The sequence below is a fragment of the Corythoichthys intestinalis genome, chromosome 5 (assembly GCF_030265065.1).
Source record: "Corythoichthys intestinalis isolate RoL2023-P3 chromosome 5, ASM3026506v1, whole genome shotgun sequence".
Lineage (NCBI taxonomy): Eukaryota > Metazoa > Chordata > Actinopteri > Syngnathiformes > Syngnathidae > Corythoichthys > Corythoichthys intestinalis.
Genome location: NC_080399.1, coordinates 59,515,706 through 59,543,342, shown reverse-complemented (window position 1 = coordinate 59,543,342; position 27,637 = coordinate 59,515,706). Strand labels below are relative to the sequence as shown.

At 37.2% G+C, this 27,637-nt stretch overlaps 1 protein-coding gene across 2 annotated transcripts; it reads left to right on the top strand.

Moving 5' to 3' along the window:
- cfdp1 (craniofacial development protein 1) lies at positions 1-27,402 on the top strand. 2 transcript variants are annotated; one of them, XM_057837578.1, is made up of 7 exons: positions 1-240; positions 905-1,025; positions 7,258-7,477; positions 11,697-11,803; positions 16,799-16,927; positions 22,718-22,879; positions 26,774-27,402. In XM_057837578.1, the coding sequence occupies exons 1-7, from the start codon at positions 174-176 to the stop codon at positions 26,868-26,870; spliced, it is 903 nt and encodes a 300-aa protein (XP_057693561.1). In that variant the 5' UTR covers positions 1-173; the 3' UTR covers positions 26,871-27,402. The 2 variants fall into 2 exon arrangements, with proteins under 2 accessions (XP_057693561.1, XP_057693562.1); XM_057837579.1 differs by having other exon boundaries at positions 22,721-22,879; positions 26,774-27,373.
- The last annotated feature ends 235 nt before the right edge of the window (positions 27,403-27,637 follow it).

The following is a 27,637-nucleotide window of genomic DNA, read 5'->3' as shown; positions in this document are numbered from 1 at the left end:
TCGTAGAAGAAGAATCATTCTCCCTAGAAGCATATTTCACGATTTCTTGGTTGTTGTGAAACGAATAAACGAATTCATTTAACACAGACGCAAAGAATTATATTCGAAAGACATTCATTCAAACATTGGAATATATTTTTTTTTTCAATTTCGTCCCTCAAACAGAAGCTGCAATGAACTACTCCGATGATGACTCTGATAGTTATTTATCGAGTGAAGATGCAGACTACGTACCATCAGGTGAGAATCGTCTTCAGCACGATGGAAACACGGCTGGTGCCTATTTGAGTATTAACTGAACATGCACCGTTGGGTTGGAATTAAACAGAGCATCATAGAAAATCGTCAATTGTCGTTTGTATTCACGTGTTTATGTAACTGTATAGTATTGCACTCTAACTTGCTAGTTCGGGCTCTTCAATTTACCATCTAACAACAACGAAATTGACCCAAAACATTTTTAACAGAAAATTAAAGTGGGAATGTTGCTTGACATAATTGTTACTAGTAGTGGTTAACACATTAGATAGTAGCAGAGGAAAAAATATCACATTCGACAGCACCACAATCATTTTCCATGGCTAAATGGGCTCATTCAATGGTTAATCCAAGTTCTCTCCAAAACGTCCTGATCTCTTTTGAAACAGAAGAAGCAGAGTGCTTTCAGCAAAAAATAAATAAAATAATCCATGCGAATCTGCAAGGATTCATTCATTCATTTTCCATGCCGCTTTTTTCCTTGTGAACTGTAATTTTTGGGGTATGGATTCTGTGCAGTGTTTCATTTTTAATCATCTATTCATTATCTGCTCTGCTAATTCTCATGAGGTTCTCGAGCCTATCACGGGGCTTCCCAGATAATCACACGCAAATAATATTAATGTTTTTCGGTGTTTCTCATCAGATGATAATGCCAGTGAGGATGATATTAACGAGTGTGAAAAGGAAGACCCTTTGGATGAAAGTGACGTGCCACATCCAAACATGACTAAGAGGACTGCGAAGAAAAAAGACTGCAGTTCAAGGTTTGATTTTTGTGATCTACAGCACGTCCGGGCCATTTACAGTAGTACCTCGACATCCGATTGCTTCGACACAAAATCTTTTCGACATCCGACATAAAATTTGACTCGCCATTTGTTTCTGCATCCAACGACACGCTCGAATTACGACAATCTATGACAGCGGCGAAGTTTCTTTGTTTTCCCACGAGACGGACGCACGGAGGATTTTCTTGTTCGAGCAATCAACATGGGTTCCAATATTGTTAGTGCAAGTGGTGGAAAAAAGGAAAAAAGTGATGCTTACTTACCATTGAAATGAAGTTGGAATTACTGTAACAGAAAAATATGAGCGTCGTGTGCGCATCCGTGGACTGCCTCGACAATATGGCCGTAGAATGCCTACACTCGACGGTCCTCCTCCGACCTCCATTTGCCAGTCGTTATAAGTTAAGGTGACAATTATTATTGTGGTAACATCGCCAAAGAAATCGCCAGCTTCGTCAGGTTTCTAGTCTTTTATTCCATCAACTTGTGCAATACAACATGCCAACTGTGCCCCGCAGCTGAGTGAAAGTGAAAGTAAAAAGTCCCAGCTCACTATGTCAAGGCAGCAACGCGATGCGTTTAGGTACACCATGCAAACACAGTCGCCACATTAAAACCTGATTTCGTTACATTATTACAGGTGTTATTATTACTATTAATATATTAATATTCCAATTTTTAATTCACAATTTACTTGTTTTGCTCTGTGTAATTGCTATTTGCAATAGTACCATCAGTATTTACAGTGGTATGACAAAGTATCTGAACCTTTTGGAATATCTCACATTTCTGGGGAAAAAACAAAACAAAAACAAAAAACATCAAATGTGATCTGATCTTTGTCAAAATCACACCGATGACAAAAAGTGCTTTAACTAACACCACCCAAACATTTATAGGTTTCCTTTTTTTTATGAAGATAGTATGCAAACAATGACAGAAGAGGGGGAAAATAAGTTAGTGAACCATCACATTCAATATTTCATGCCCCCCTCTTTGGCAGCACTAACTTCAACTAGACGCTTCCTGTAGCTGCAGATCAGTCTGGCACATCAATCAGGACTAATCTTGGCCCATTCTTCTCTACAAAACTGCTGTAGTTCAGTCAGATTCCTGGGATGTCTGGCATGAATGGCTGTCTTAGGTCATGCCATGATTGCAAGTTGTCCAGGCCCTGAGGCATCAAAACAGCCCCAGATCATGATGCTCCCTCCACCATGCTTCACGGTGGGGATGAGGTGTTGATGTTGGTGAGCCGTTTCATTTTTCCTCCACACATAACGTTGTGTGTTACTCCCAAACAATTGAACTTTGGTTTCATCAGTCCACAAAATATTTTGCCAAAACTTCTGTGGACTGTCCAAGTACCTTTTTGCGAACATTAAACGAGCAAAAAAAAATGTATTTTATTTTTTTAGGCATTAGTGGCTTCCTCCGTGAGGTCCTTCCATGAACACAATTCTTGGCCATAGTTTTACATATAGTTGATGTGTGCACAGAGATATTGGACTGTGCCAGTGATTTCTGTAAGTCTTTAACAGACACTCTAGGGTTCTTTTTTTACTTATGAGTATTCTGCGCTGAACTCTTGTCATCTTTGGTGGACGGCCACGCCTAGCAACAGTGCCAAACTCTTTCCATTTGTAGACAACTTCTCTGACTGTTGATTGATGAAAATCCAGACTTTTAGAGACCTGACTTAAAATGTTTGGTAAAAATTGGTATCAATTGCTCTTTACGTCTCGTTAGGCAGAGGGTTCACTTATTTTTCCCCCTTCTGTCATTGTTTGCATGCTATCCTCTTTAAAATATGAAAACTTATAAATGTTTGGGTGATTTTAGTTAAAGCAGACACTGTATTTTCATCTGTGTGATTTTGACAAAGATTAGATCACATTTGATGGCGATTTTATGCAGAAATGTGAGAAATTCCAAAAGTTTCAGATACTTATTCATACCACTGTGTTAAGGATTTATTGTATGTTTTCGGTTAGTGGAACGAATTAATGGAATTATAATATATCTTATGGGAAAATTCTGCTCGACATACGACCATTTCGACTTACAAACTAGATCCCGGAACAAATTAATTCGTATGTGGAAGTACTACTGTATATTGTCGACCCCTGTTCATGTACTTGACATTTGACCTGACAACTTAACATTTGACGTAATTTAGGGATGGTCCTTGTACTGGCCAATATGGCAAGGCGTAGCATTATATGGCATTATCAGAGCAACATCATATTTATATACAAGTAATATGAGATGTAAACAACAACCAAACAGGTAAATATCAAATCTACTTATAATTTTCCATCATCACTTTGAAAAGTATGGAGGACCAGGAGTGCAAAAATTCAAAAAAAAAAAAACACAATTAAATAGATAATTAAAAGTGTCATTAAAATGCTTCTATTTCAATATTTATTTATTTCAATTTTTATTTCAATGTATATTCATTTATTTCAATTTTTATTTATTTCAATTGATAATTATTTCAATTTATTTATTTCAATTTTTATTATTTCAACTTTTATTTTGATTTTTATTTATTTCAATTTATATTTTTTATTTCATTTTTATTTATTTCAATTTTTATTTTTTTATTTCAAGATTTATTTATTTATTTCATTCTTGCACTCTTGTTCCCCGTGTGGCCGCATGAAATAATTTTATCTGTCATTGGCTCATCAAACTCGGTAGGCGGGGTTTGAGTTGTCCGAGTAATAAGCGATTGCTTCGTCCTATTTCTTCCCAACATGGCGGCGTTATCTGAGATTTTGCATGAGCTCTCTCGGGACATGTTAGATTTCTCAGAACAAATTGAAGCAGGACATTTGGACCCTGAGTACGTGTCCTGAAAAACAGAGCGATTAATTAACGTTCTTGGCATCATCTCGGCTCTGTCAGATCAAGATGTGGATCAAAGAGTTTTCGATAGTTTAGAACTGCGGTCAAGCCAGCCTGCACTTCTAAAAACGAAGTCAAGCCAGCCGCCCCTCATTTGGATTATTGTTTGCATTATGTGCATTACGGTAATGCAATGCGCTGGCTTCAGAATGCAATGAGGTGGGTTCAGAGCACGCGGTGGGTTCAGAGCGCAAGTTCCTTTATTGAATATATGAAAAAAACGGGGACCTATTCGACAACGGGTCCACTTTATAGAGACACTGGAGCACCCCTAGACCCAAACTAAATCATTATGAAATAAAAATGATGTTGGAATTCAGATTAAAACTACGTAGAAAACTGCTAGTTATTTTTGTCATTTAGCCTTATTTCAAAAATTGATTAAAAAAATCTGGGAGATATCCAAGGACCGTTTCACTTCAAAGGTATACTAGAGTATCCCGTAGCAGACGTCAGCCCGCTTAAAGGCGCTGGCCCGCGCGATGTAGAAGCCACAGATTGGACTTCACCATGGGCTGCTGGTGGAGTTCTCCTCAGAGTTTCCTCGATTAAATTTGCTGCTTCTCTGAGCAGCTCTGGGCACGTTTTGGACATATGTATGTTTTGCTTGGACAAGACACGAAATGCGTCGAGGCCTACCACCACTACACTGACTGACCATGCTATTAGTCTTCTTCGTCTTTGTGATTTTGAAGGAGCAATTATTTTTCAGATTATACGGCTCTACACTGCCACCTTATGTATCGGGTGTGCAAAAAATTTAGCCTATGCCTCAGGCATCAATCTATTATCTAAGATTGACTAGTTAAGACTTGCTTTGCTGAGCAACCAATCAGACGTTAGAAACTTTGACGAGCAAACGTGACAGATAAAATTATTTCATGGTTGTGCCTCTGGAGGAACAAGAGTGCAAGAATTAAATGAATAAAAAGTGAAATAAATAAATTATGAAATAAATAAATAAAATTTGAACTAAATTAAAGTTCAAATAAATAAATAAAAGTTTAAATAAATGAATAAAAATTTTAATAATTAAATAAAAATCGAAATAAATTTTGAAATGAATATAAATTGAAATAAATAAAAATGGAAATAAATAAATATAAAATGAAATAAATAAATAAAAATTGAAATAAATATAAATGGAAATAAATAAATACAAATTGAAATAAATAAAAATGGAAATAAATATTAATTGAAATAAATTAATATAAATTGAAATAAATAAATAAAAATTGAAATTAAAAATGGAAATAAATAAATAAAAATTTAAATAAATGAAAAAAAATTGAAATAATTAAATATAAATTGAAATAAATTTTGAAATAAATGAATGTAAATTGAAATAAATATATAAAAATTGAAATAAAGAAATATAAATGGAAATATATAAATAAATAAAAATTGAAATAAAAAAATGGAAATAAATAAATATAAAATGAAAGGAATAAATAAAAAATTGAAATAAATAAAAATGGAAATAAATAAATATTAATAGAAACAAATAGATATTAATTGAAATAAATTAATATAAATTTAAATAAATAAAAATTGAAATACCGTATTTTTCGGACTACAAGTCGCACCTGAGTATAAGTCACACCAGCCATAAAATGCCCAACGAAGAGCAAAAAAAAACATATAAGTTGCACTGGAGTATAAGTCGCATTTTGGGAGACATTTACTTGATAAAATCCAACACATAGAACAAATCTGTCATCTTGAAAAGCAATTTGATATAAAAATAAAATAGAGAACAACATGCTGAATAAGTGATCAGTGCATGAACAATTAAATGCGAATATGCTGTCCTCACCAGGACGCTACGGCTCGGTCCTGGTTATACAGCGAGCTAAACTCCCAAATGACGATGCTTGACGTCCATATAATTTGCTGAATCAATTTCGTCCACTATACCAAACAGGTTCGCATCAACGTAAATAAATGATTATTAGGTGCTTTTACAGCAATGACACAAACGGTTAGCATACGTTCGCTACCATTAGCTCATCGTTCAAACAACCACACAACTGGCTTTAAGTGTCTGATCGCAGGTGGAAAACACACAACAACAACAGAAAAGATGATAAACACAGGCGTTGCCTCTGTAGAGATATTTTACAAGCATAAACAATCAACGTAGGTTCACAGCCGCGTTTCTCTCCTCTCTCGCTAACTCGCCCACTCACTCAAGCTGCGTAGCTGTCCGTCTTCTTCTGGCGTTTGAGCGGTCTTCTTCACATAAACAAGTGCGAGTGTGCCCTCACGTGGCGTGAAAGCGCCACAAACTAAAAGCATGCATTTCAATATGAAAAAGTCAGTAATACAATTGAACACACGTTGCCAAAGGCAGAACACGAACGTGGCCATAGCTATTATTATTCAGATAACTATAGCACAAAGAACATGCTAACAAGTTTACCAAACCATCAGTGTCACTCCAAAACACCAAAATAACATGTGAAATGATATCGTAATGTGTTGATAATTTCACACATAAGTCGCTCCTGAGTATAAGCCGCACCCTCAGCCAAACTATGGGGGGGGAAAAAACTGCGACTTTAGTCCGAAAAATACGGTAAATAAATATAAATGGAAATAAATAAATATTAATTGAAATAAATAAATATAAATTGAAATAAATGAATTTAAAATGAAATAATAAATAAATAAAAATTGAAATAAATATTGAAATAAATTATTTAATTAATTAATAATCAAATGGAAGCATTTTAATGACACCTTTTAATTATTTATTTATTGAATTTTTGCACTCCTGGTCCCCCATAGAAAAGTCCCCATTATTAAAATCATCAATTGGTGACCTAAACTAAACTAACGGCAGTGGTTTTGAACTTGTTGGGGTCAAAACAAAACACTTTGGCCTATATACTACCAACTCTCTCTAAAGTAGTTCTACAACTAGCCACAAGAGGGCAAGCGTGTTTGGAATCACAAAGAGGTGAGATGGCTGCACCTCCAGGTGTGAACCGCAAAATGGTGTTTTCGCAAGTGCATTTTAAACCTTATGTTTTTTGTATAACCTTTAATTAAACGTGATTAGGTTTGAGAGACAATTTGTATCGAAAATGCCCAGAATGTTGAAAGAAAATATTTTTTCAAATTGTCCTTTTTGCTTGGCTCTGCAAACAGCCAGATCTTATATGGCTGACTGGATAAGTTATGAATATTTTACAAATGCTCAAGAGCCCTATAGATTTATAGCTTAATATTCAAAACTAGTTTTTAATGTGAAAATCTGTTACCATTGTCAAGTAACTGTTATTTTCCATAGAAAGAGGTCAAAACTAGTGCTGAAGGTTGATGACGCGGAGAAAAAAGGAGAAGCTGCTAAGGAGGCTGAGCCACTTCAGGATGCTGTCGAAAATATGGCACAAATAGAAAATAATGATGAAGCGGCAGAGAAGAAACAATCAGATGATCTCTGGGCTCGTTTCTTGTCTGATGTTGCCCCCAGACCAAAGCCATCAATGGACTCTCACACCACGCTGGAGGTAATTGTAATACTGCGCCATATTGCACAAGTTGTCTGTCTTAATATCAAATTGTAAGTGCCTCACATTTGTAGTAATAGCACACGCAAATATAGGTGTATGTAGCACAAGTATACGCAAACGTATACTGTGCTTGCTATTTCAAATAGGTGTGCAATTACAGGTAGTGACTCGGTTACAAATAAATAATAATAAAGTAATAAATATGATAATATAATACAATTATAATATATATAATAATAAAAACATTACTGAATAAAACATTCAGTAATCGTTAATTAAGGTGAAGTAATACTTATGAGGTACATTCAAGTGAAATAATACCGTACTTAAGGTTAGGTTAACAGCACCCAAGGACTCACAGAGCAATGTTTCTCATTTAAAATAACAATCACTTGCTAGTACCAGTATACATTAATAACTATTTAGCAATGCACTCATGTATATGTGAAATAATGTTAAGTAATGTATTATATATATTATAACCTAACCTTAAGTATGGTATTATTTCATGTGAACGTACCTCATAAGTATTACTTAACCTTAATTAACCATTACAGAATGTTTTTTGGACCCTTATTGTAAAGATTAGCACATGTGTCACTTAACTAAGAAATTATAAATGCTTTAGTCCCCCCCCCCCCCCCCCCCAACCTTTATTAACCATTACTGAATGCTTTTTGGACCCTTATTGTAAAGTGTAGCACATGTGTCCCTTAACTAAGAAATTATAAATGCTTAAGTTAACTAACTATAGGCCTATATTTTGATTTTATTTTACCAAACTATTTGTTACTGTCTCGTTATGCATTGACTAATGCATTAACTAATGTAAATATATTACTAAATGTTAAATAAGGGATTATATGAATTACTGTAATGTTACTTAAACATTAGTTATTGTCTTAAAATGCATTAACTAATGCATTAACGTAATGCATTAACTCATGTTAATATATTAATAAATGTTAGATAAGGGTTTAAAGGAATTATTGTAATGTTACTTAAACATGAGTTATTGTCTAAAAATGCATTAACTAATGTTAATTAAGGGGCCATTATTGTAAAGTTACCAAAAAATTGTAAAAGCTTCCGAGGCAAAAGCAATCAGGTTAGACATTTGCAGCCAAGCAAAGGGTTGGGATACTAAAGTGTCCGTTCACAGAATGTTAAAAGAAAAATGAAAACAAAATAAGTTCAAGGTGCTAATTAGGGCGCTCTGTTGGCTTGAAAACCGGAAGCATCACTTTAAAGGGTACCACAGATAGAAAGACATGTAGTTCTTGAAAGATAAATGTAAGTACAAGTTATAATAATTTTATATTAAAACCCTTCTTAATGTTTTTGTTTTAATAAAATTTTAAATAAAAAAATTAACTAGTAGCTCGCCATTGTTGTTGACGTCGTAGGGCGGTGACGTCACATGGCCATGCTGACGGACTTCCACTGTGTCAATCTTTAACTACATTAACATGTCCTCGGTTCTGCCCTTCCAATTTGAACCCGAGTGGAACATACGAATGAGTCGAGTAGCGTTCAAGTGTCAAGTTCACTAGTGACAGCACTCCCCTGCTCTGGTGAGGAGAGCAGAAGAGTGTTTGATGTCAAAACTGTTTGCAGATCTTCACAGTAAACTACTAACTACCAATATTATTATGGAGATAGTTAGCATCCAGAGCTGCCGTGTGCTTTACATATGATTAGGGTATACACTGAAACACAGCAGTTTGATTATTTTTTGCTGATAACCCAGGGCCGTGCATCACAACACACAAAAACGTTTGCCTCTATCGAGACGTCTAATGACGTCCTACCTTATTTTTGTCACGTAAAAGCAGATGGCCAGATTGTTGATCATTCTGCTGGTTGCTTCCCGGCGAATAAGCGACACGAAGACGAATAAATGTATTAATGCCCAACAGATTATAATGACTCCTTATTTTGCACATTGAGATCTAAGAGGCAGAGAAAGGCGAGTACACAGGCGTTCATTGGACCGTGCTGTTTATTGACAAAAGCTTCGGCAACTCTTTCACAACAAAAATAAGTATTATATGAAAATACAACAAAAGTAATATTCATATCTCTCAAAAGAATAATGTTCACAATAAGAAAAGTGCTTTAACCTGTTTTAATGAGGCCCTATTCTCACACAGTTAAACAACAATGCAAAGAGAGCTGGCATTCACAATCATAATGGATATGGCGGAAAACACAGGCAAGGCTGAAAAAGCAGTTTCTGCTCTTGTACCCTTTAAAATAAACTGCTGTATTTTAAGCCAAAACAACTGTTGTGTTTGATAGAACAATATGTTTATATGCTGCCTTAGCAGATTCATGGCGCATTAAGTTCCCAAACTATTTTTAATTTGTCTGTTTTACCCTGGAAACCCCCGCTTACAATCGTCGCGCAACCGCTTTTATTTCAACCTAGCCAGAAAAAGGAGGTAAGTAATTGTATTTATTATTCGAAATGTCTGTCATTTTTAGCTTGGAATCAATAATTGATTTCTAATATTTAGTTTAAAAAAAAAAAAAAAAAAAAAAACGACTTAAAAAAATTATTCACTCGCATATTTTAAACTTTTAAACAAATTACGTCACAATGAAAAAATTATCGTCTGTAAAAAAAGTCACGCATATCTATCTCATAACTATCACTTAATTGTATTTTTTATTACCATCGCATTTTCCCCAATATTTTAGATGATAAATAATCAATCCAAACAATGAAAAATTTAAGAAAAAAATGTTTAAAAGGGTAAATATATGAAAACGAAAATCTCGACCACTCCTTGATGTCTGCGATTTTTGCATCGCGACCCTTTGTTATATGACATGTTTAACCCATAAATTCCCCCCAAAATCCAGCTGTGGCCATTCACAGCTGCGTCTTGATACATGCTACATGGAGTTTTTGGATCGAAACAAGGTAAGTACGCGATAATATCTATATAATATAAAGTCATGGCGTCTTTAATTTTGCTCTTTCATGCTCTCACCTCCAGATAGGGTTTCGCTGTTTAAAAAAAAAAATTTTTTTTTTTTTTTAATCCCGTCCTGTTCAAATTTTTTCTTCCCCCAGAAAATTGAGATTTTAAGCTTTCCAATGATTTATCGCACATGCATATTGGACAATTTTGAAAGTTGGCCAAATTGGGGGTCTCAGAGCGGAACTTCAAGTCACCTGAGTGTTTTCCGGCATATGCAAAATTCACATTACACTTTCTTAGACATTGGTTAAACTCTATTCAATCATTTTAGCAACTTGTTTAGCTTAACAAATACACTGGATGGCGATATTTAGTCACAATATACAAACTATGACGCTGGGAGCCATTATCAGGAGTCTTGTTCATTGTGAAGACAAGAATGTAAGGTACAATACAAAAAACCTCATTGGCTTGATTTCTAATCAATTTAAAACTCGCCACAATTGACACGTTATGGTGTATTTAAATCACTACCTTACATAGTTAAAGAGTGGCACTGTGGAAGTAAGAACGGGAGCCCATGTGACGTCACCGCTTTGCGACGTCAACAACAATGGCGAGCTACGAGGTAATTTTTTTATTTAAAATTTTGCAAATTTTATTAAAAACAAAACATTTAGAGGGGTTTTAATATTTAAATTATTATAACTCGTACTAACATTTATCTTTTAAGAACTACTTGTCTTTCTATCTGTGGTATCCTTCAATGTTAGCGCACTCAAAGAATGCGCTGCAAACATGAAGTTAACTAACTAGAGCTAATCATGAAACGGCCACACTTAATAGCGTTATAAACGTTATAGCGATGACATCCTAGAGCAGTGGTGTCAAATGTACGGCGCGTTGGCCGGAAGCGGCCTGCCAGATGATTGATTGATTATTAAAATCGCCACTTTTGCGTCATCACATTTATGTAATTTTGCCGTTCTGTTTGTTGAAAAATAGTAACGCAGAGTGACTTTGCATAAGTAACTTTAATCAAATTACTGGCTTTGAAGTAGTAATGCGTTAGAATACTTGTTACTGAAAAAAAAGGTTATGCAAGAGTAACGCGTTACTGACATTACTGCTCACCAGTAATAGGATACTGTAGAAATGCTGGCCTGATCATTTGAAAAGGCACACTTGTGGAGACCTGGACAAATAAAGTGTTGCATATTTATATTATTATATGTGCTTCCTTGACTGATTATTGCGAACGGTGTATTCTTGTTCTAATTCCTCAGGCTCATTCTTCAGATTCCAATGTTTGTACGAGAACTGAATCAAAGGAATCGGACCCGGCCAAAGTCACCATCGTAAAAGTTTTTGATTTTGCTGGAGAAGAAGTGAGGTACCGTTTTTCATTATTCGTACAATGACTTTTCTATTTTTAAGCATATTTTCTGTCATGTACTCTCACAAGCATTTGGTGCAAAGTTTGGAAAAAGTAGTAAGTTACAAATGTAACTATGGTTCTAAAAATCTGGAATGACAGCACTGGGAGCACTGAATGATCCCTTCGTGCATGCACTGTTGATTCACGAGGAATCCCAGTAGTGGAGGCGCCTAGGATCAGGATGCCAAACCTTACCCTCTTAATCGCACTTTTCTGGGAGACAGCAATGATTGTTGAAGCACAGCTTGTAAAGCAGGGGGGAAAACAAGCAGGCTAATCCGAAGTGGGCCACCAGCAACAAGGAGAAACCCTTCTAAGGAACCTGCTAAAGCTTCTGTCAAATCTAAGGGAGCAGTGGAAAGGCATGATGGCTTTACTCCTGTAAAAAGCAGATGAGGAAGTACTTTGAACAGTACAGCACTGTAACATGTTTGGAACATTTCTTCAAATAAAAAACGACTTTTTTTTCGGTATTGGATGGGGACTGTATAGGCAGTAGAGCTGGGAATCTTTGGGCACCTAACGATTCGATTACGATTATGATTCAGAGGCTCCGATTCGATTATAAAACGATAATTGATGCACCCCCCCCCTCCTTTTTTTTTTTTTTTTTTTTTTTTAATGTTTTGTACATTAGTTCCAAAATTGTTCAAAAATACTTTCAGGCTAAACCAAACTACTATTTCAGTATCAAGTTAACATATAGCAGTAAACAAATATACAAAAATAACAGTAAATAAAAAACTCCAGTCCCCATTCTGTATCAGTAGCTTTAAACTACATTCACTTAATTTAATGTTGTGAATCAACCATTAAAGTTGTTAAAATTGCTCCCGTTATTCCATAATTTCCCTTTTGTCTACTTTCGACATGTGAAAGTTTTAAAACTATTTTAAAGATAGATTCAAGTCAATATTTTAGCGATTTAGGAGTATTTTAGATAAAAAGTTAATTAGGTTTGCTTGGAAGGTTCGCTACAACAGCCTTGCAGGGAGGTGTACTGCTTTAAGATGGCGGCCGTTTACTAACGCCCGCATCTAGCTTTTTGTAGGTGAGCTGCTAACGCTACCGAACCCATATTGCATCTAGTCCTATATAAATGATATCTACCGTAACATTATCTGGATGTACTTTGTAGCAGCTTTTCGGCAGCAGTCAGGTATGTGGTTGTTTTTTTTTTTTTTTATCTCGTGGCATGAGTTGAGCTAGAGCCTAGTGACGGGATCTGTCGTTCACTTGAGTAAACGAATCCATTCCGGATCGTTCAGTAAAAAGATTTGTTCAAACGAATCGTTCGCCCCCCTCATCTCCCTCCCCGCCCAAATGAATCGTTCGGTTAGTGAATGGGAAGTGACGTTGCCGAACGAATCACCAAAGACCGCTTCGCAGTATAACTGAACGGGAAGTGACATTCTTGGTCCCTCCCTCTCTTGCACACAGGCTCCTCATTGACCGCTCGTCGTAGTTTCAGTAATGAGTGACAGGCAATATCATTCTGCTTTCACAGACAGCCTCGTCTCCCTCCCGCTGCTGCAAAAGCGAGGGAGAACTTCCGCGTCGTCTGTCCTAGTCCTATGGGCTCAAAGTCATGGCTCGTGCTTGCATTTCGATTGAGGACACGGTTAAACATTTTCCTTTTGTGGGGGTAGCGGGGGGTTGGGGTCGGGGGCGCACGGACTTTCTTTAGCATGTTGTTGATCACATTTACAATGCTGCTGCTACCAGCCAACGCAGCATGCTTGCTGTCACGAAAATAAAAATAAATCCAAAGTTTAATTTCTAAATATGGAACGACCATCACATCATATTTACCTCTCGCTCTGTTGTATTTTTGTTTTTATGCTCATCACTATTATTTTTAGTTACTATTGTTAAAACTATAAGTGTAAATAGCTAGTTGTCGAATGTGCTGCTCTGAAATAAAGACAACACTACATTTTGATATTTGACAGTTTAGTTGCAAATCAGTATTAAGATGATCGTATTGAATTTTTGCACTGGTATTAATAAATAAAATAATCCGGTCAACTCCCCTGTCGTCCCCGCATCTAAGATCTTCAAATGCTGACGAGAAATGATTGCTTGCTCTTTACGATGTCGCCTTTCTACTAGAGCAGGGCGGTAAACCGAAAATTTACCGTCACCGAAATTCTTAACGATGACCGACGTAATTTTGACCATGTCGGTAAATTCGGTAAATTAATAAAACAAGAAAATATAGTCTTTTCATCCCGCTTTGATTCTGTGTTGGTCGTCTATGTTCATTCCCCTTTAAGAAAGCAGTGAATGTGCTTACGTAGGAAGTCACGTGACCATCAGGAAGCCAATCAAACAAAAGCCCGGTAAGCTAACGCTAGCAGCTAACGCTACAAGCAAAACGTGATGGAGTGTGGCTTAAGGGAGGTTCACCAAACTTTCAACCGACATTTAGTAGACTTTTGGTGGCATCCAGACGGGCTTTCACCCGCTGTCCTCCTTTGTTCTCACGATTTCCGGAGATGGTGCTTTCAGTGCTTTCTACTGGTAGCCAGGCTAACGCTAGCTAGCGGCTAACGCTACAAATGAACGTTATGGAGTCGGATAGCGGCTCTAACCTTGTCGAAACGGCTGAATTTAATGAGTGGATTGGGCACAGACTGCATCTAGCAATTACTATGTGACGTTATTTTGTATCTGTCAGTGTGTGATTCCTCTGATAGCTTTTGTGATGGTAAAGCATTCAGCATAAAGTACAATCCAACGGCGAAACTTATAATGACCGAGAAATGGCCCCAGCTATTTTTATTGTGCGTGCATTTATTAAAAAATGCACTGGGGGGGAAAAAACCCTTAAACCATAAAGTAAACACTTGTATTTAATAATTATGTCACAGCAGCCATTAACAATAAATTGTCTATTTGAAGTGTACTGTTCAAGCTGCAAGTCATTTGTGTTACAATTACATGTTTGCACAGGCATATTGATTTTGACAATGTACATTGTTCAAGTCATACACGCTGTTATAAATGTTCATACTTGAATTCTTATTGCTTACAATACATTTTTTATAAACTTAATGTTTAGACTGCATGTACAATTGTTAAATACAGTATATCAAATTGAATGCTGGTAAATAAATCAACAAGAAATAGTTAATCTGTATTTCATGCATTGATTCAGATTTTCAAATTATATAACAGTCCGCTTGGGAGAATTTATCGTCATTTATCGTTAGCGAGATAAATCTGCTCAATTTATCGTGATACATGTTTAAGGCCATATCGCCCAGCCCTACTTTCTACCCTCATTAGTCTGTTAAGAAAAATGTAGACATATTGCGACATCTCCCGTGTCCGCGTGCGTTGTTTTGGGGCGCTTGAGTAGCGCATGATGGACGGATTGACATAATTTGTCAAACCAACCAACACGCTCTGACACGAAAAAAATAAATAAAACACTCGGAAAAAATTGACATGTATATCCAGTTTCATTGCAAATCAGTATTATGGTGATCGTATTGAATTTTTGCACTGGTATTAATAAATAAAATAATCCGGTCAGCTCCCCTGTCGTCCCCGCATCTCAGATCGTCAAATGCTGACGAGAAATAATTGTTTGCTCTTTACGATATCGCCTTTCTACTCTCATTAGTCTGTTAAGAAAAATGTAGACATATTGCGACATCTCCCGTGTCCATGTGCGTTGTTTTGGGGCGCTTGAGTAGCGCATGATGGACGGATTGACATAATTTGTCAAACCAACCAACACCTGACACGGAAAAAAAAAAAAAAAACACTTGGAAAAAATGGACATGTATATACCGTTTCATTGCAAATCAGTATTATGGTGATCATACTAAATATTCTTTTTTTCTGTGCACATATGAGGTAAATATCGCTGCCATGAAGCCTCCTTATAGTGACAGTTCTTTGCCCCCTTCATTGCCGTCACGCGACCGCAGCTCAGCTTTTGCTTGCCTCGTAGCTACCCGTGTTTTAAATTACTGTAAATTTGATAGTATGTCGTAATAGGTAGTCGCGAGTCTGTTGAGAAAAGTAGTACACTAAACCATGCTCGCTAGATTTGTGTGGTGTTTTTGTCTTTTTGAGCTGCATTTGATAGGCTCCACGTTAACAAATATGTGACAGTCCTTTCCTTTCATTTTTTGATTCGTTCACCGCATAGTCATTACTGGAAAGTCAAGTTAGCAGGAAGCTAGGTCAGGAACCGGAGGATCGAGTCACTGAACGGGAAGTGACAAAACTCAGTCTTGCCCCCCTGCCTGCACGCTGGCTGCTCATTGGCCACACGTGGAAGTGAGTGACATACGCCCTGATTCTGTTTCCGGTCCCTCCCCTGCCCGCGATGAGGCTGGCGTCTGATTGGTCGTGTGCGATGTCAGAAGACGCTGCCGCTTGCTCAACGCCCTCCCACGCAGTGAACAAGCACCAACTTCATAGAACGAATCAGTGCAGATGGTGATTAGTTTGGTCTCGTTCACCCAAACAGTTCGTTCAAAAAGAACGAATCGTTCGCGACCGATACAACACTACTAGAGCCGTGAGTTGAGCATTGGCATTACCCGAGGGGCCAGGTAATGAGAAGCATGATGTTTAGCTACTCTAGCTCTGTTCCTCATTGACCGCGCGGCGCGCTGAGTGTGTTGTACTTCCGCTTTACTTGGCATATTTCAATAATCGGAATTTGGATGTTTGTGAATCATTCTCGAATCTTCCACGGCCGAATCGCGAATAATCTAAGAATCGGAAATTTTGCACACCTTTAATAGGCAGATTCTCAAAATCAGGTGAATCGAACTCTGGTGCAAAAATATGCAATCGCGACATCCCTAATTCAGATAATACTTTAATAATAACACAAGTTTAATTATGTTTTCCTTGTCTCCTTGCCATGAAATCAAATTTGTTTCTGCTACCTTCTCATTTGTTTAACTGCCTATTGCTTTATAGGGTCAATAAAGAAGTATCCTTAGACTCCAGAGAAGCCAAAATGCATCTAAAGGTTCAATGCACAAAAGAGAAGATGGGCAAAGAAAATCCCACATCATCTCCACCGCAATCAACTTGTCCTGAACCCAGGTATGAAAAACACAGAATTTTCACACGGACATGGCTGTAAACAAGTGGGATTTTACAACTAGGGGAGCCCTAAAATTTTGAGTTGCTGCACAACGGGGGGAAAACACATACCGGATAACAGGAAAACACACATGGCAATCTAACATGGCTAACTAACACAGAGAAACGGCAAACTAACACAGCGAACACACAAAACCAAAACTATATAGACACACGGGTGAGTGAAACAAGACTTTGTGTTTGCACTTTGTTTCCTTCATGCTGCTCCACCTTTAACAAAGACGTTATCAGAAATTAACACTTAAATCAGGTTTTGCAGCAGTTATATAAATATTCATAACATTCATTAGCACCATATGGATGGTGTGTTGTGAAACTTCTGATGAGTTGCTGCACACCTGTAAAGTCATCGGAATGTTAACAAAACAAAACAAAATCAGCCAAGATATTGGAAGAGAAATTGGGAGTTGTACAAACGTGGTTTCTCTTGGGTAAAATTTTCTTGTACTGTATTTATTTTATATTCAGTTCATTTATACAGAATTATTCATATAGAGCTGGGCAATCCGGCCCATCACATTGTCTGATTTCATTTCTTCTCACAATTTTTTTTAAACTTGGTTTGCTCTTTGTAGTTGAATTATTTTTACTTGTAGGTTTTTACGATGTATTTTCTAGGGATTCAAAGAAATGAAAATTCTTTGTTCCAACTGAAAACTGATTATGAGAAAATTGAGCCCTTAATTCAAAATCAAATATTACTCAAAATATTTTTCTTAATTTAGCCAATTATTATTCAGATTTTAAATGTTTATGTGAATTAAATTTGAATTCTTAAAGCCTACAATCACTAAAATATTTATGTGATATTTATGTGTAGGGATGTCCCCGATCAGATCATGTAATGGGATATCGGCCCGATTAGGCCATTGCAGAGGATCGGAATCGGGTGAAAAGGACCGGGTTTTTAACTTCAGAAAAAATATCTACCGTTTTTTTCGTAGTATAAGTCTCACCAGCACAAAAATGCGCAATGAAGAGGGAAAAAAAAAACATAAGTCGCATTTTGGGGGGAAATTTACTTGATAAAATCAAACGATAAAATCCAACACATTGGACAGATATGTCACTTTGAAATGCAATTTAAAATAGAAATACAATAGAGCACATATGCTGAATAAGGATGTGTACAGTATGATAATGTTACATAATGCATGAACAACGACATGCGAACGTGGCCGGTATGTAAACGTAACATCGCTATTAAGAGTTATTCAGATAACTATAGCATAAAGAGCATGCTAACAAGTTTACCAAACCACCAGTGTCACTCCAAAACACCAAAATAACATGTACAATGATATAATAATGTGTTAATAATTTCACACGTAAGTCGCTCCATAGTATAAGTCGCACCCCCTGCCAAACTATGAAAAAAAACTGCGACTTATTGTCCGAAAAATACAGTAATTTTTTTTATTTTTGAGGGCTAAAAAGTAACAAAATAGTCCAGAAAAACAGTGGCACTGCCAAAAGAAACAAAAATATACACCTTTTATCCTCCTCAACACTCCCACAAAAAGCTGAAGAGGAAGTACGCTGGAGAGTAGTGTTGCACCGATATCCTTTTTTTGGCCCCGATACTGATACAGTGGGGAGAACAAGTATTTGATACACTGCCGATTTTGCTGGTTTTCCCACTTGCAAGCCATGTAGAGGGACGGAATCTAAAACAAAAATCCAGAAAATCACATTGTATAATTTTTAAATAATAAATTTGTATTTAACCGCATGAAATAAGCATTTGATACATTACCAACTAGTAAATATTTCTGCTCTTGGTTCTTTTTTTAAGAACCCCACCTGTTCTCCACTCATTACCGGAAGTAACTGCACCTGTTTGAACTTGTTACCTGTATAAAAGACACCTGTTCACATGCTCAAACAAACAAACTCCAACCTCTCCACAATGGCCAAGACCAAAGAGCTTTGTAAGGACATCAGGGATAAAATAATAGACCTGCACAAGGCTAGGATAGGCTACAGGAAAATAAGCAAGCAGCTTGGTGAGAAGGTAACAACTGTTGGAGCGATTATTAGAAAATGGAAGAAGTTCAAGTTGACGGTCAATCTGCCTCGTTCTGGGGCTCCATGCAAGATCTCACCTCGTGGGGCATCACTGATCATGAGGAAGGTGAGGGATCAGCCTAGAACTGCACGGCAGGACCTGGTCAATGACCTGAAGAGAGCTGGAACCACAGTCTCGAAGAAAACCATCGGAAACACATTACGCCGTCATATATTAAAATCCTACAGCGCACGCAAGGTCCCGCTGCTGAAGCCAGTGCATGTCCAGACACGTCTGAAGTTTGCCACTGACCATCTGGATGATCCAGAGGAGCAATGGGAGAAGGTCATGTGGTCGGATGAGACCAAAATGGAACTTTTTGGTCTAAACTCGGCTCGTAGTGTTTGGAGGGAAAAGTAGGATGAGTACAACCCCAAGAACACCATCCCAACCGTGAAACATGGAGGAGGAAACATCATTTTTGGGGGCTGCTTCTCTGCCAAGGGTAAAGGACGACTGCACCGTATTGAGGGGAGGATGGATGGGGCTATGTATCGCCAGATCTTTGCTGACAACCTCCTTCCTTCAGTGAGAGCCCTGAAGATGGGTCGTGGCTGGGTCTTCCAGCATGACAACGACCCAAAGCACACAGCCAAGGCAACTAAAGAGTGGCTCCGTAAGAAGCATCTTAAGGTCCTGGAGTGGCCTAGCCAGCCACCAGATCTGAACCCGATAGAAACTCTATGGAGGGAGCTGAAAGTCCGTGTTGCCCGGCAGCAGCCCCGAAACCTGAAGGCTCTGGAGAATATCTGCATGGAGGAGTGGGCCAAAATCCCTGCTGCAGTGTGTGCAAACCTTGTCAAGGACTACAGAAAACGTTTGGTATCTGTAATAGTAAACAACGATTTCTCGACCAAATATTAAGTTCGATTTTTGTGATGTATCAAATACTTATTTCGTGCAATTCTAGGCCTGAACGATATATCGTTTAAACATCGCCATCGCGATGTGCGCATGCGCAATAGTCCCATCGCAAGGACGTGCGATAGTTTTTTCATTTCATTTTTTTAAATCCACAAACGTTTGTTTTGAGGAAGCAGCCTCTCATTCCCTCCAACTCGCAGTCATCGGCTCCTCCCTCTCCCCTGCTACAGCGGAGTGGAGGGAGGAGGGGCCGTTTTCAAAGTGAAAGCAAGCAACACGTTGAACAGGGAAGACTGTCTCCAAAAGGAGTTTTGGAAGTATTTTGCCTATCGACAAGAATATAAGGAACAAAAAACAGCCCTGTTGAGAGTGCCTCGCCATGGTTGACTCAACAAGAAGTAATCCGTCGAACATGTGGGACCATTTAAAACGCAGGTATCTATGCATTCATGCAACGAGCTTCCCATCAGAGGCTTTTTAGTACAGGTGGGAACATTGTTACGTGCCAACGTCCTTGTCTCAAGCCTGCAATGGTGGATAAACTAGTAGTCTTGGCCAAAAACCTATGAGACCCAGTTGAGAATTGCTGAGCAAGGAAGGTGGACGATATGCAGACAAATATATAACACAGCTGCAGGAATGTCTTTTCTTCTTTTTATTCATGTGACAGCTATCAGGAAGGCAGGAAATTTGGGAGTTAAAATGGTTCTGTTATTCATCAGTTATTTGCTGTTATTCAGTTCAATTATTTACAAGTTCAATTGAGTTTGTTTCTTTTATATTTAAATTAATTGTAAATCGTATTTTTCAAATAACTATAGTACAGCTGCACATAAAGTTTTGATACTTAATATTTTTTAAATATTTTTACAACTTTGTTGCAGTTTTGCAGTTTTATATTGTTATATTTTGTGTAAACAACTCAGGGGACTAATGCACTTGCACTTTTATTTGACAGATTTAATATTTAAGTTCAAATATGTTGACAACTTTATTGTTTTACTGAGGTTTTTATTTATTGTTATAGTTTGTGAACAACTCTTGTCATATTTAATATTTTTGTTCAACTATGTTTACAACTTTGCTGTTATTTTACAGAAGTTTTTATTTATTGTTATATTTTGTCAAAAACTTAGGGGACGAATGCACCTGCTCTTTTATTTGTCATTTAATGTGTTTGCTGCTGTTGAAGTGTCAAATATTGTGTTCAATATATTATCTATTTTGTGCAGACATTGCTTCCTGGATCCCTTCATAATAATACAGCAATCTTAATCATTCACAAATGAAACGGTATTATATGAATACACTGTGGTCACGGTGTGTCATGCAAAGTATTTCCAAACAGCTATTCAAGTTATCTAGTGAAAATTTCTTTAAAAAAAAAATATATATATATATATATATATATATATATATATATATATATATATATATATATATATATATATATATATAGTTTTTTTTTTTTTTTTAACAATCGCAATATAATATCGCAATATATTGCACACCTCAAAAAAATCGTAACAATAGTTTTTTCCAATATCGTTCAGGCCTAATGCAAATGTTTTATTTAAAAATCATACACCGTGTTTTTCTGTTTTTTTGTATTAGATTCTGTCCCTCACAGTTGAAGAGAACTTATGATACAAATTACAGACCTCTACATGCTTTGCAAGTGGGAAAACCAGCAAAATTGGCAGTGTATCAAATACTTGTTCTCCCCACTGTACCTGGCTGTGCAGTATCGGCCGATACCAGTTAGTTTGAAATTATAGAAGTGAATCCAGTACAACTTTTTATTGCATACCTGGTATGGGTGACAATAGTTAAATAAACCTTTGGCTCCCAAAGGCCAAAATAGTGCTAAATTCATGAAATTAAAACATGTTTAATAGCAGCTTAACAGTGAGAAAGTAAAAATACAATGAATGAACTTAATAAACTTTTTTAAGCCCTCAGTGTATGCTCTCAAATGCCAAACAGTGCAACTTTCATGAAATTATAAGTAATAATAATTGACCACAGCATCCTGTCTCTCTATTAGCCTCCCTCTTTGTGCACCAGCAGCAAGATACTTAACCGCTTAGCTTAGCTTCTTCAGCACTTTTAAATAGGCTTGCCACCCGTCCTTTGAAATAAGGAATCCTTCTAAATTGGAAATTAAATTGCGTTCCGGATTGAACCAATACGGAATCTATATAAATACATTTCATTGCATTTTAGGAGTTTGGGGATGTCCCGTTTTTTACATCACCTGTACGGCTTTGGGCGGGAGGGGGGAATCCCTTATTTGTATTTTTTGAAAGTTGGCAACCCTACTTTGGAAACAGGTCTCAAATTACTGCGGCATTTCTTTCAGTAAAAGACAATAAAAGTAAAGTAGACTCATTGTTGGTACTCGCCGATACCGATACCACCATTTCGGGCCGGATCGGCCCCACCTGCCAATACTGGTATCAGTATCGGTGCATCTTTACTGGCGACAAAACAAAAGTCATCATAATCAAATACACATTTCAGCCATATTTATAAAATAAAGGAAAAAATAAGTATAATAATGTAGCGTTTATGCATATTTAAAAAGTAGCGTTTATACAAATTTAAAAAAATAAATAAATAAAAAGACTGGATGGTCATTTAAGGGATTATTTTGGAAGTGTTTTTTCAAACTTGAATGCTCCCTATAATTTTGTCGGTACCGTAAAAAATAAAACAAAAAAAACCATTGGTTTCATATAATGTTCTGCTTTGTGATTATATTATCTATGAAGTAAAATTGGTCCTTTTGGTGTCAGCAGTTCAAAACGGCCAGCCGGGATGTCCAGTTTACTGAGTCGCATTGGTGGAAAGAAACAAAAAATGAGCACACTAGAGAAGTCAAAGATTGACTGGGACGCTTTCAAATACGAGGAAGGTATTGCTGAGGAGCTGGCAATCCACAACAGGGGTAAAGATGGGTAAGAGAGTTTGATGATCTGTGAATTCCTTCATTGTTTTTTTATTACCTTTGCTATAAAACAAAATATCCATCCATCTGCCGAGCCGCTTATCCTTATGTGGGTGCTGGAGCCTATCCCAAATAGCTATGAGCAGTAGGCGGGATGCAACTGCATAGCTCCGTGAAGTTAGCCTCCCATCAAACGGAAATTTATATTTAAAAAATTATGTTAATTGTTTGTGGAGGTTTGTGCTGTAAAAAGGTCTGCTCGAAAATCGCGGGTCCCGGCACCCTGCTTCGCTTGTAAATGCAACTAGAGCAGGGTGCACTTTTGCTACTTAATATGCTGCGTCTCAGCGTTGAGCTATGATGATCCAGGTTGTGACACTACACGCAGGGCATCCTTTGTAGCGCAAGTTCAGCACGCGCGCTTTTCAAAATCATCAATGATAAGATGACACATGATTAACCATGGGTCAAATGATGTGCTGCGCTAAGCAGTTGCATTTGATGCACAGAATCGGGTTCTTATGTGGCGGTTATGTTTTGCATGCTGTTCCTGAACGCACCGCGTGAGAGTATCAGTGGTCGAGACAGGCAGAGCCTCTTGGGGTGGCCGCTCTCCTAAAAGTGGCGACAATTTGACAGTACAAAAAGTCACGAAAGTGAGAGCGAAGTGTACCTGTGTGATTTGGGGTACTACGTGGTTCCCTTTCGTGGTTTAATATTCCTCCATGCATTTTTTTATATACTTCAGTTTGGTCGGCATTGAGTCAGGTGGGAGCAACCCCGCCGCTGGCTGAGCGGCGACTTAATTTATGCTATATTACGCCAATGCTCCACGCCCCCCCCTCCAGGAGGGAGGTGTTCCCTCTTCTATTTTTCCAATCAATGAGTGCGCCTTTCATCCACGTTATGGTACTCTGAAAGTTCGGTTGGCGCAGGTGGCGGTTGAATGCTGAACCTTTTCAACAAGTTATTTGCAAGTGTTGTTGCGAGGTAACTCTCCAACCGGAACCTGGTCCTCTTGGTTTAATGTGAACGCGTCCTAAACAGCTGAGCAGGACACGATAAAAAAAAATAATAATAATAATCATTGTTTAACGCTTACAATGTGTGTGTGAAAGTATCTGCAATTGGACATGATCATTTAATTAGTTTAAAGTGGCATTAAAAATGGGATTAAAAAGAACTAAATGAGATTTTTTCTTAAAGGGTGTCATTTTAAAGCCATTCTTAGTGTAGAATCTGAATTCTGAAGTATGCAGGATTAACTCCAGAAATCGTTATTTATATGACGAACATGACGTGGTTTTATTTTGAAATGTTCACTGGAAGTATGTTCACTAAACCGCCTACCGGAAGCTTTACACTCCGCAAAAAAAGAACTTGGAGAAGACTGCCAATGTTTTATAGCAGGCTAAAGTAGGTTGTCTTTTTCCCTATTAGCCTCAATGTAGCAATGCTCATGTTTACAGCGTTTAATATAGATGTTTCCTTATTTTATATGTCTGAACTTTAATTCTACGTTTAGTTCTACATGTTTTGATAACCAATAAATATCTGTGAAAGGAACTGGAGTCTCTTACAGGCATGAAAATATCTCACCTTTCGGCGAAATTCGAAGTTTTGAAGTCAAAACGTGTGACCTACGTGAATGGTGTAGATCCAAGTAGAAAATTGTTAAGGATATTGGGGGGGGGTTCGGGAGGTTTTTTTTAGTGTCTGACGCTTTGTCTGCAAGTGGGAAAAGCGGCACAAAGCCATAAAAAACGCACCAGTCGCCAAAACATTGACTTATTTTAACGAAACGAAGATAGGTATACTGTTATGTCCTGTCTCTTCAATGCCAAGCTTTGCTGCACGTTGGCCGTGAATGAACACCTAAAGCGCCGCCACCCAGTTGTAATTTTGGAAGACAACAGGAGACAGTTACTGTAAAATGACGAGCGGTCAGATGACTTTGTAAACGCTGCCTTTATTTTCAAGTAAACAAAATATCATGAACAATACAGCACACACAGGGATGCAAGTTCCCACAACGGCCTAATAGTACTGCTATGTATCTGCTTAGCTGCCGTAAAGCAAGTGTCGTGAGTGCCGCAAATGTAAACAAGTGCTGCACAATGGATACATGACAATTACAAGCTGGCAGATTGTTAGTCCATCTAACTAACTAACGACATGTTTTATTGAAGTTGCTAAGCCTGTCGCGATATGCAATGAGTCCATTTATCGCACGGTAAATAAAAATGAGGGCGGTAATTTTTACGACTGTGTCGAACTGAAGTCTCAAATATGGCATTTGAGACTCCAGTTCCTTTCACAGACGTTTATTGGTCATCAACTCGCTGTAGAATTCAAGTTAAGACATACAAAATAAGGAAACACATTGCAAATTGAAGCTAATGGGGAAAAAGACAACCTACTTTAGCCTGCTATAAAACATTAGCAGTCTTCTACAAAACGCAAACTTGCTGTTAAAAGGTCACACTTTCAAACATGAAAAATTGCTGGTTAACAGCATTTGCAAATGAAAACTTTTGATTACTGACACCACATGCAATGACAAAAAGAGCTTTTTTTGCAGACTGTAAAGCTTCATGTTAGCAGTTTAGTGAATGTACTTCCGGTGAACATTTCAAAATCACGTCATGTTCGTCATAGAAATAACGATTTCTGGAGTTAATCCCACATACTTTAGAATTCAGATTCTACACTAAGTGTAGCTTTAAAATGACACCCTTGATGAAAAATCTGATTGGCAATGAATATTGATCATACAATACTACTATTATATAGAGTAGTATACTAAAATATTAATGGTAGATATTTTTTTTAAGAATTGTTTTGAATCATGTTGGAAAGGCAAAGTCAGTGTTCTGAATCTGTTTACATTCCATTCTTTTGCACTGGTTATTGCTATGAGCATTTGACCTTGTTTATTTGCGATTTATTGTTGTTATTTACATGTTTATTTGTACTTTGATATAGAATTTAAGTGTTCCAAAATGTTTTTGTGAATTAATAAGCGTCATCAAAAATTTCATTGCTAAATTTATTGCTAAATTAAAAAAAAAAAAAAAATTAATTCTATTGGGACAGCTCTAGTTCTACAGTGTACCGGAACATATTTCCTCCACACGCTTCTCACCTTTTTTACCCCTGACCCATTTTCATGCATGCTCTTATGCCATCAACACGCACGCACAAACGTATGCATGCACGCGGCGATAAAACGCAGGCGTGAAAATTACAGCCCTCATTTTTATTTACTGTGCGATAAATGGACTCGTTGCATATCATGACAGGCTTAGCAACTTCAATAAAACATGTCGTTAGTTAGTTAGATGGACTTGCCATGGATCTGCCATCTTATTGTCTCCTGTCGTCTTCCAAAATGACAACTGGGTGACTGCTCTTTAGGTGTTCATTCACAGCAGACGTGCAGCCAAGCTTGGCATTGAAGAGACGGGACACAACACTGTACTCTGTTTCGTTGAAATAAGTCAATGTTTTGGCCACTCTTGTGCGATTTTTTTGCTTTGTGCCGCTTTTCCCACTTGCATACCAAGCGTCTGCTATTCTCAACTTTCCACGCATATATTTTTTTTAACCCTTCATTAACCGTCGATGGGATGTCGTGCTCGTCGATGCATTTACGTCATTGATAAAGTCGACTAGTTGGACAGCTTTAGTTCTGTATAAGCACAAAGTATTGTTCTTTATTTGTAATAAAGGCGTGTACTTTTAAGTACAGGGGATTTTCTTTTTTTTACAGTTTTATACTACATTTCTGGTATCGTGACATCATTATTGTTAAGTCACTTAGGTTACTTTGTTCTTTCTCTGTAGATATGTGAAACTAAAAGTTGGCCTAACATGCTTTTTGTCTCCTCTTTTCTCTGTTAAGGTATGTGGAGCGGAAGAACTTCTTAGAGCGTGTTGATCACAGACAGTTTGAGATGGAGAAAGAAGTGCGCCTAAAAAACATGAAACCTTCCACTTAACCTTGGGGCTTCAATTTCTTTAGTACTTCTGTGACTCAAGTATATTTGATTCTTTAAATGTTCAAGGAATTGAACATTGTGATATGTTCCGGTGTTCATTTCGGTAAAACAGTCTTGTGTCGGTGAAGATTTTTTTGTATTGTTTAAAATATGTAACAGAAACAATTTGGTTTTATGACATATGAAAATCTGTGAACAGAGTATCAAGTCAACACTTCTGCTTTCATGGGACAATTATGTTGCTCAGTGATTATTATCTGTCTGGAATAACACTGAATATTTGATCATCTTTCACTGCATCGTTCACCTCCTAAAATTGTGAATAAAGTAGCATGTGTATTCATTTTGAAAAACCTTCTCATGAATTATTCAACTGATTTTGCAATTTGAGTGCCTAACTTATCCCATAATGCCATTCATCTCATTTTAAATGCTATCATAGGAGAGCCAAAAAATAAATACATAAAAAGAGAAATAAATGGACTAAATACATGAAAATGTTAAGGTATATTTTGTTATTGATTTTTTTTGTCATCGAAAATCCCGAATGGAAAGTCTCGTGCTCACTTTCCTTCAGGTAAGCTGAAAGTAGTCAGTTATTGGCTACTATTCCTAGTTGGACAGTATACATTTTGCCTGTAAAAAAAAAAAAAAATACTTTAGATTTTTAAGTCTACATAGCTTAATCTACAGAATGTGCCTATTTAATATGGTCATATGACTAATCACTAATCCGCTGTGCCCTGGTATTGTATTAGGTCTAGTGA

Bases quoted from the DNA above. Each gene is read 5' to 3' on its own strand.
- cfdp1 (XM_057837578.1), top strand. From the start codon at position 174: ATGAACTACTCCGATGATGACTCTGATAGTTATTTATCGAGTGAAGAT. The intron at 1,026-7,257 runs GTTTGATTTTTG...TATTTTCCATAG, and splicing joins AAAAAAGACTGCAGTTCAAG to AAAGAGGTCAAAACTAGTGC. The intron at 16,928-22,717 runs GTATGAAAAACA...TTTTGGTGTCAG, and splicing joins TCAACTTGTCCTGAACCCAG to CAGTTCAAAACGGCCAGCCG.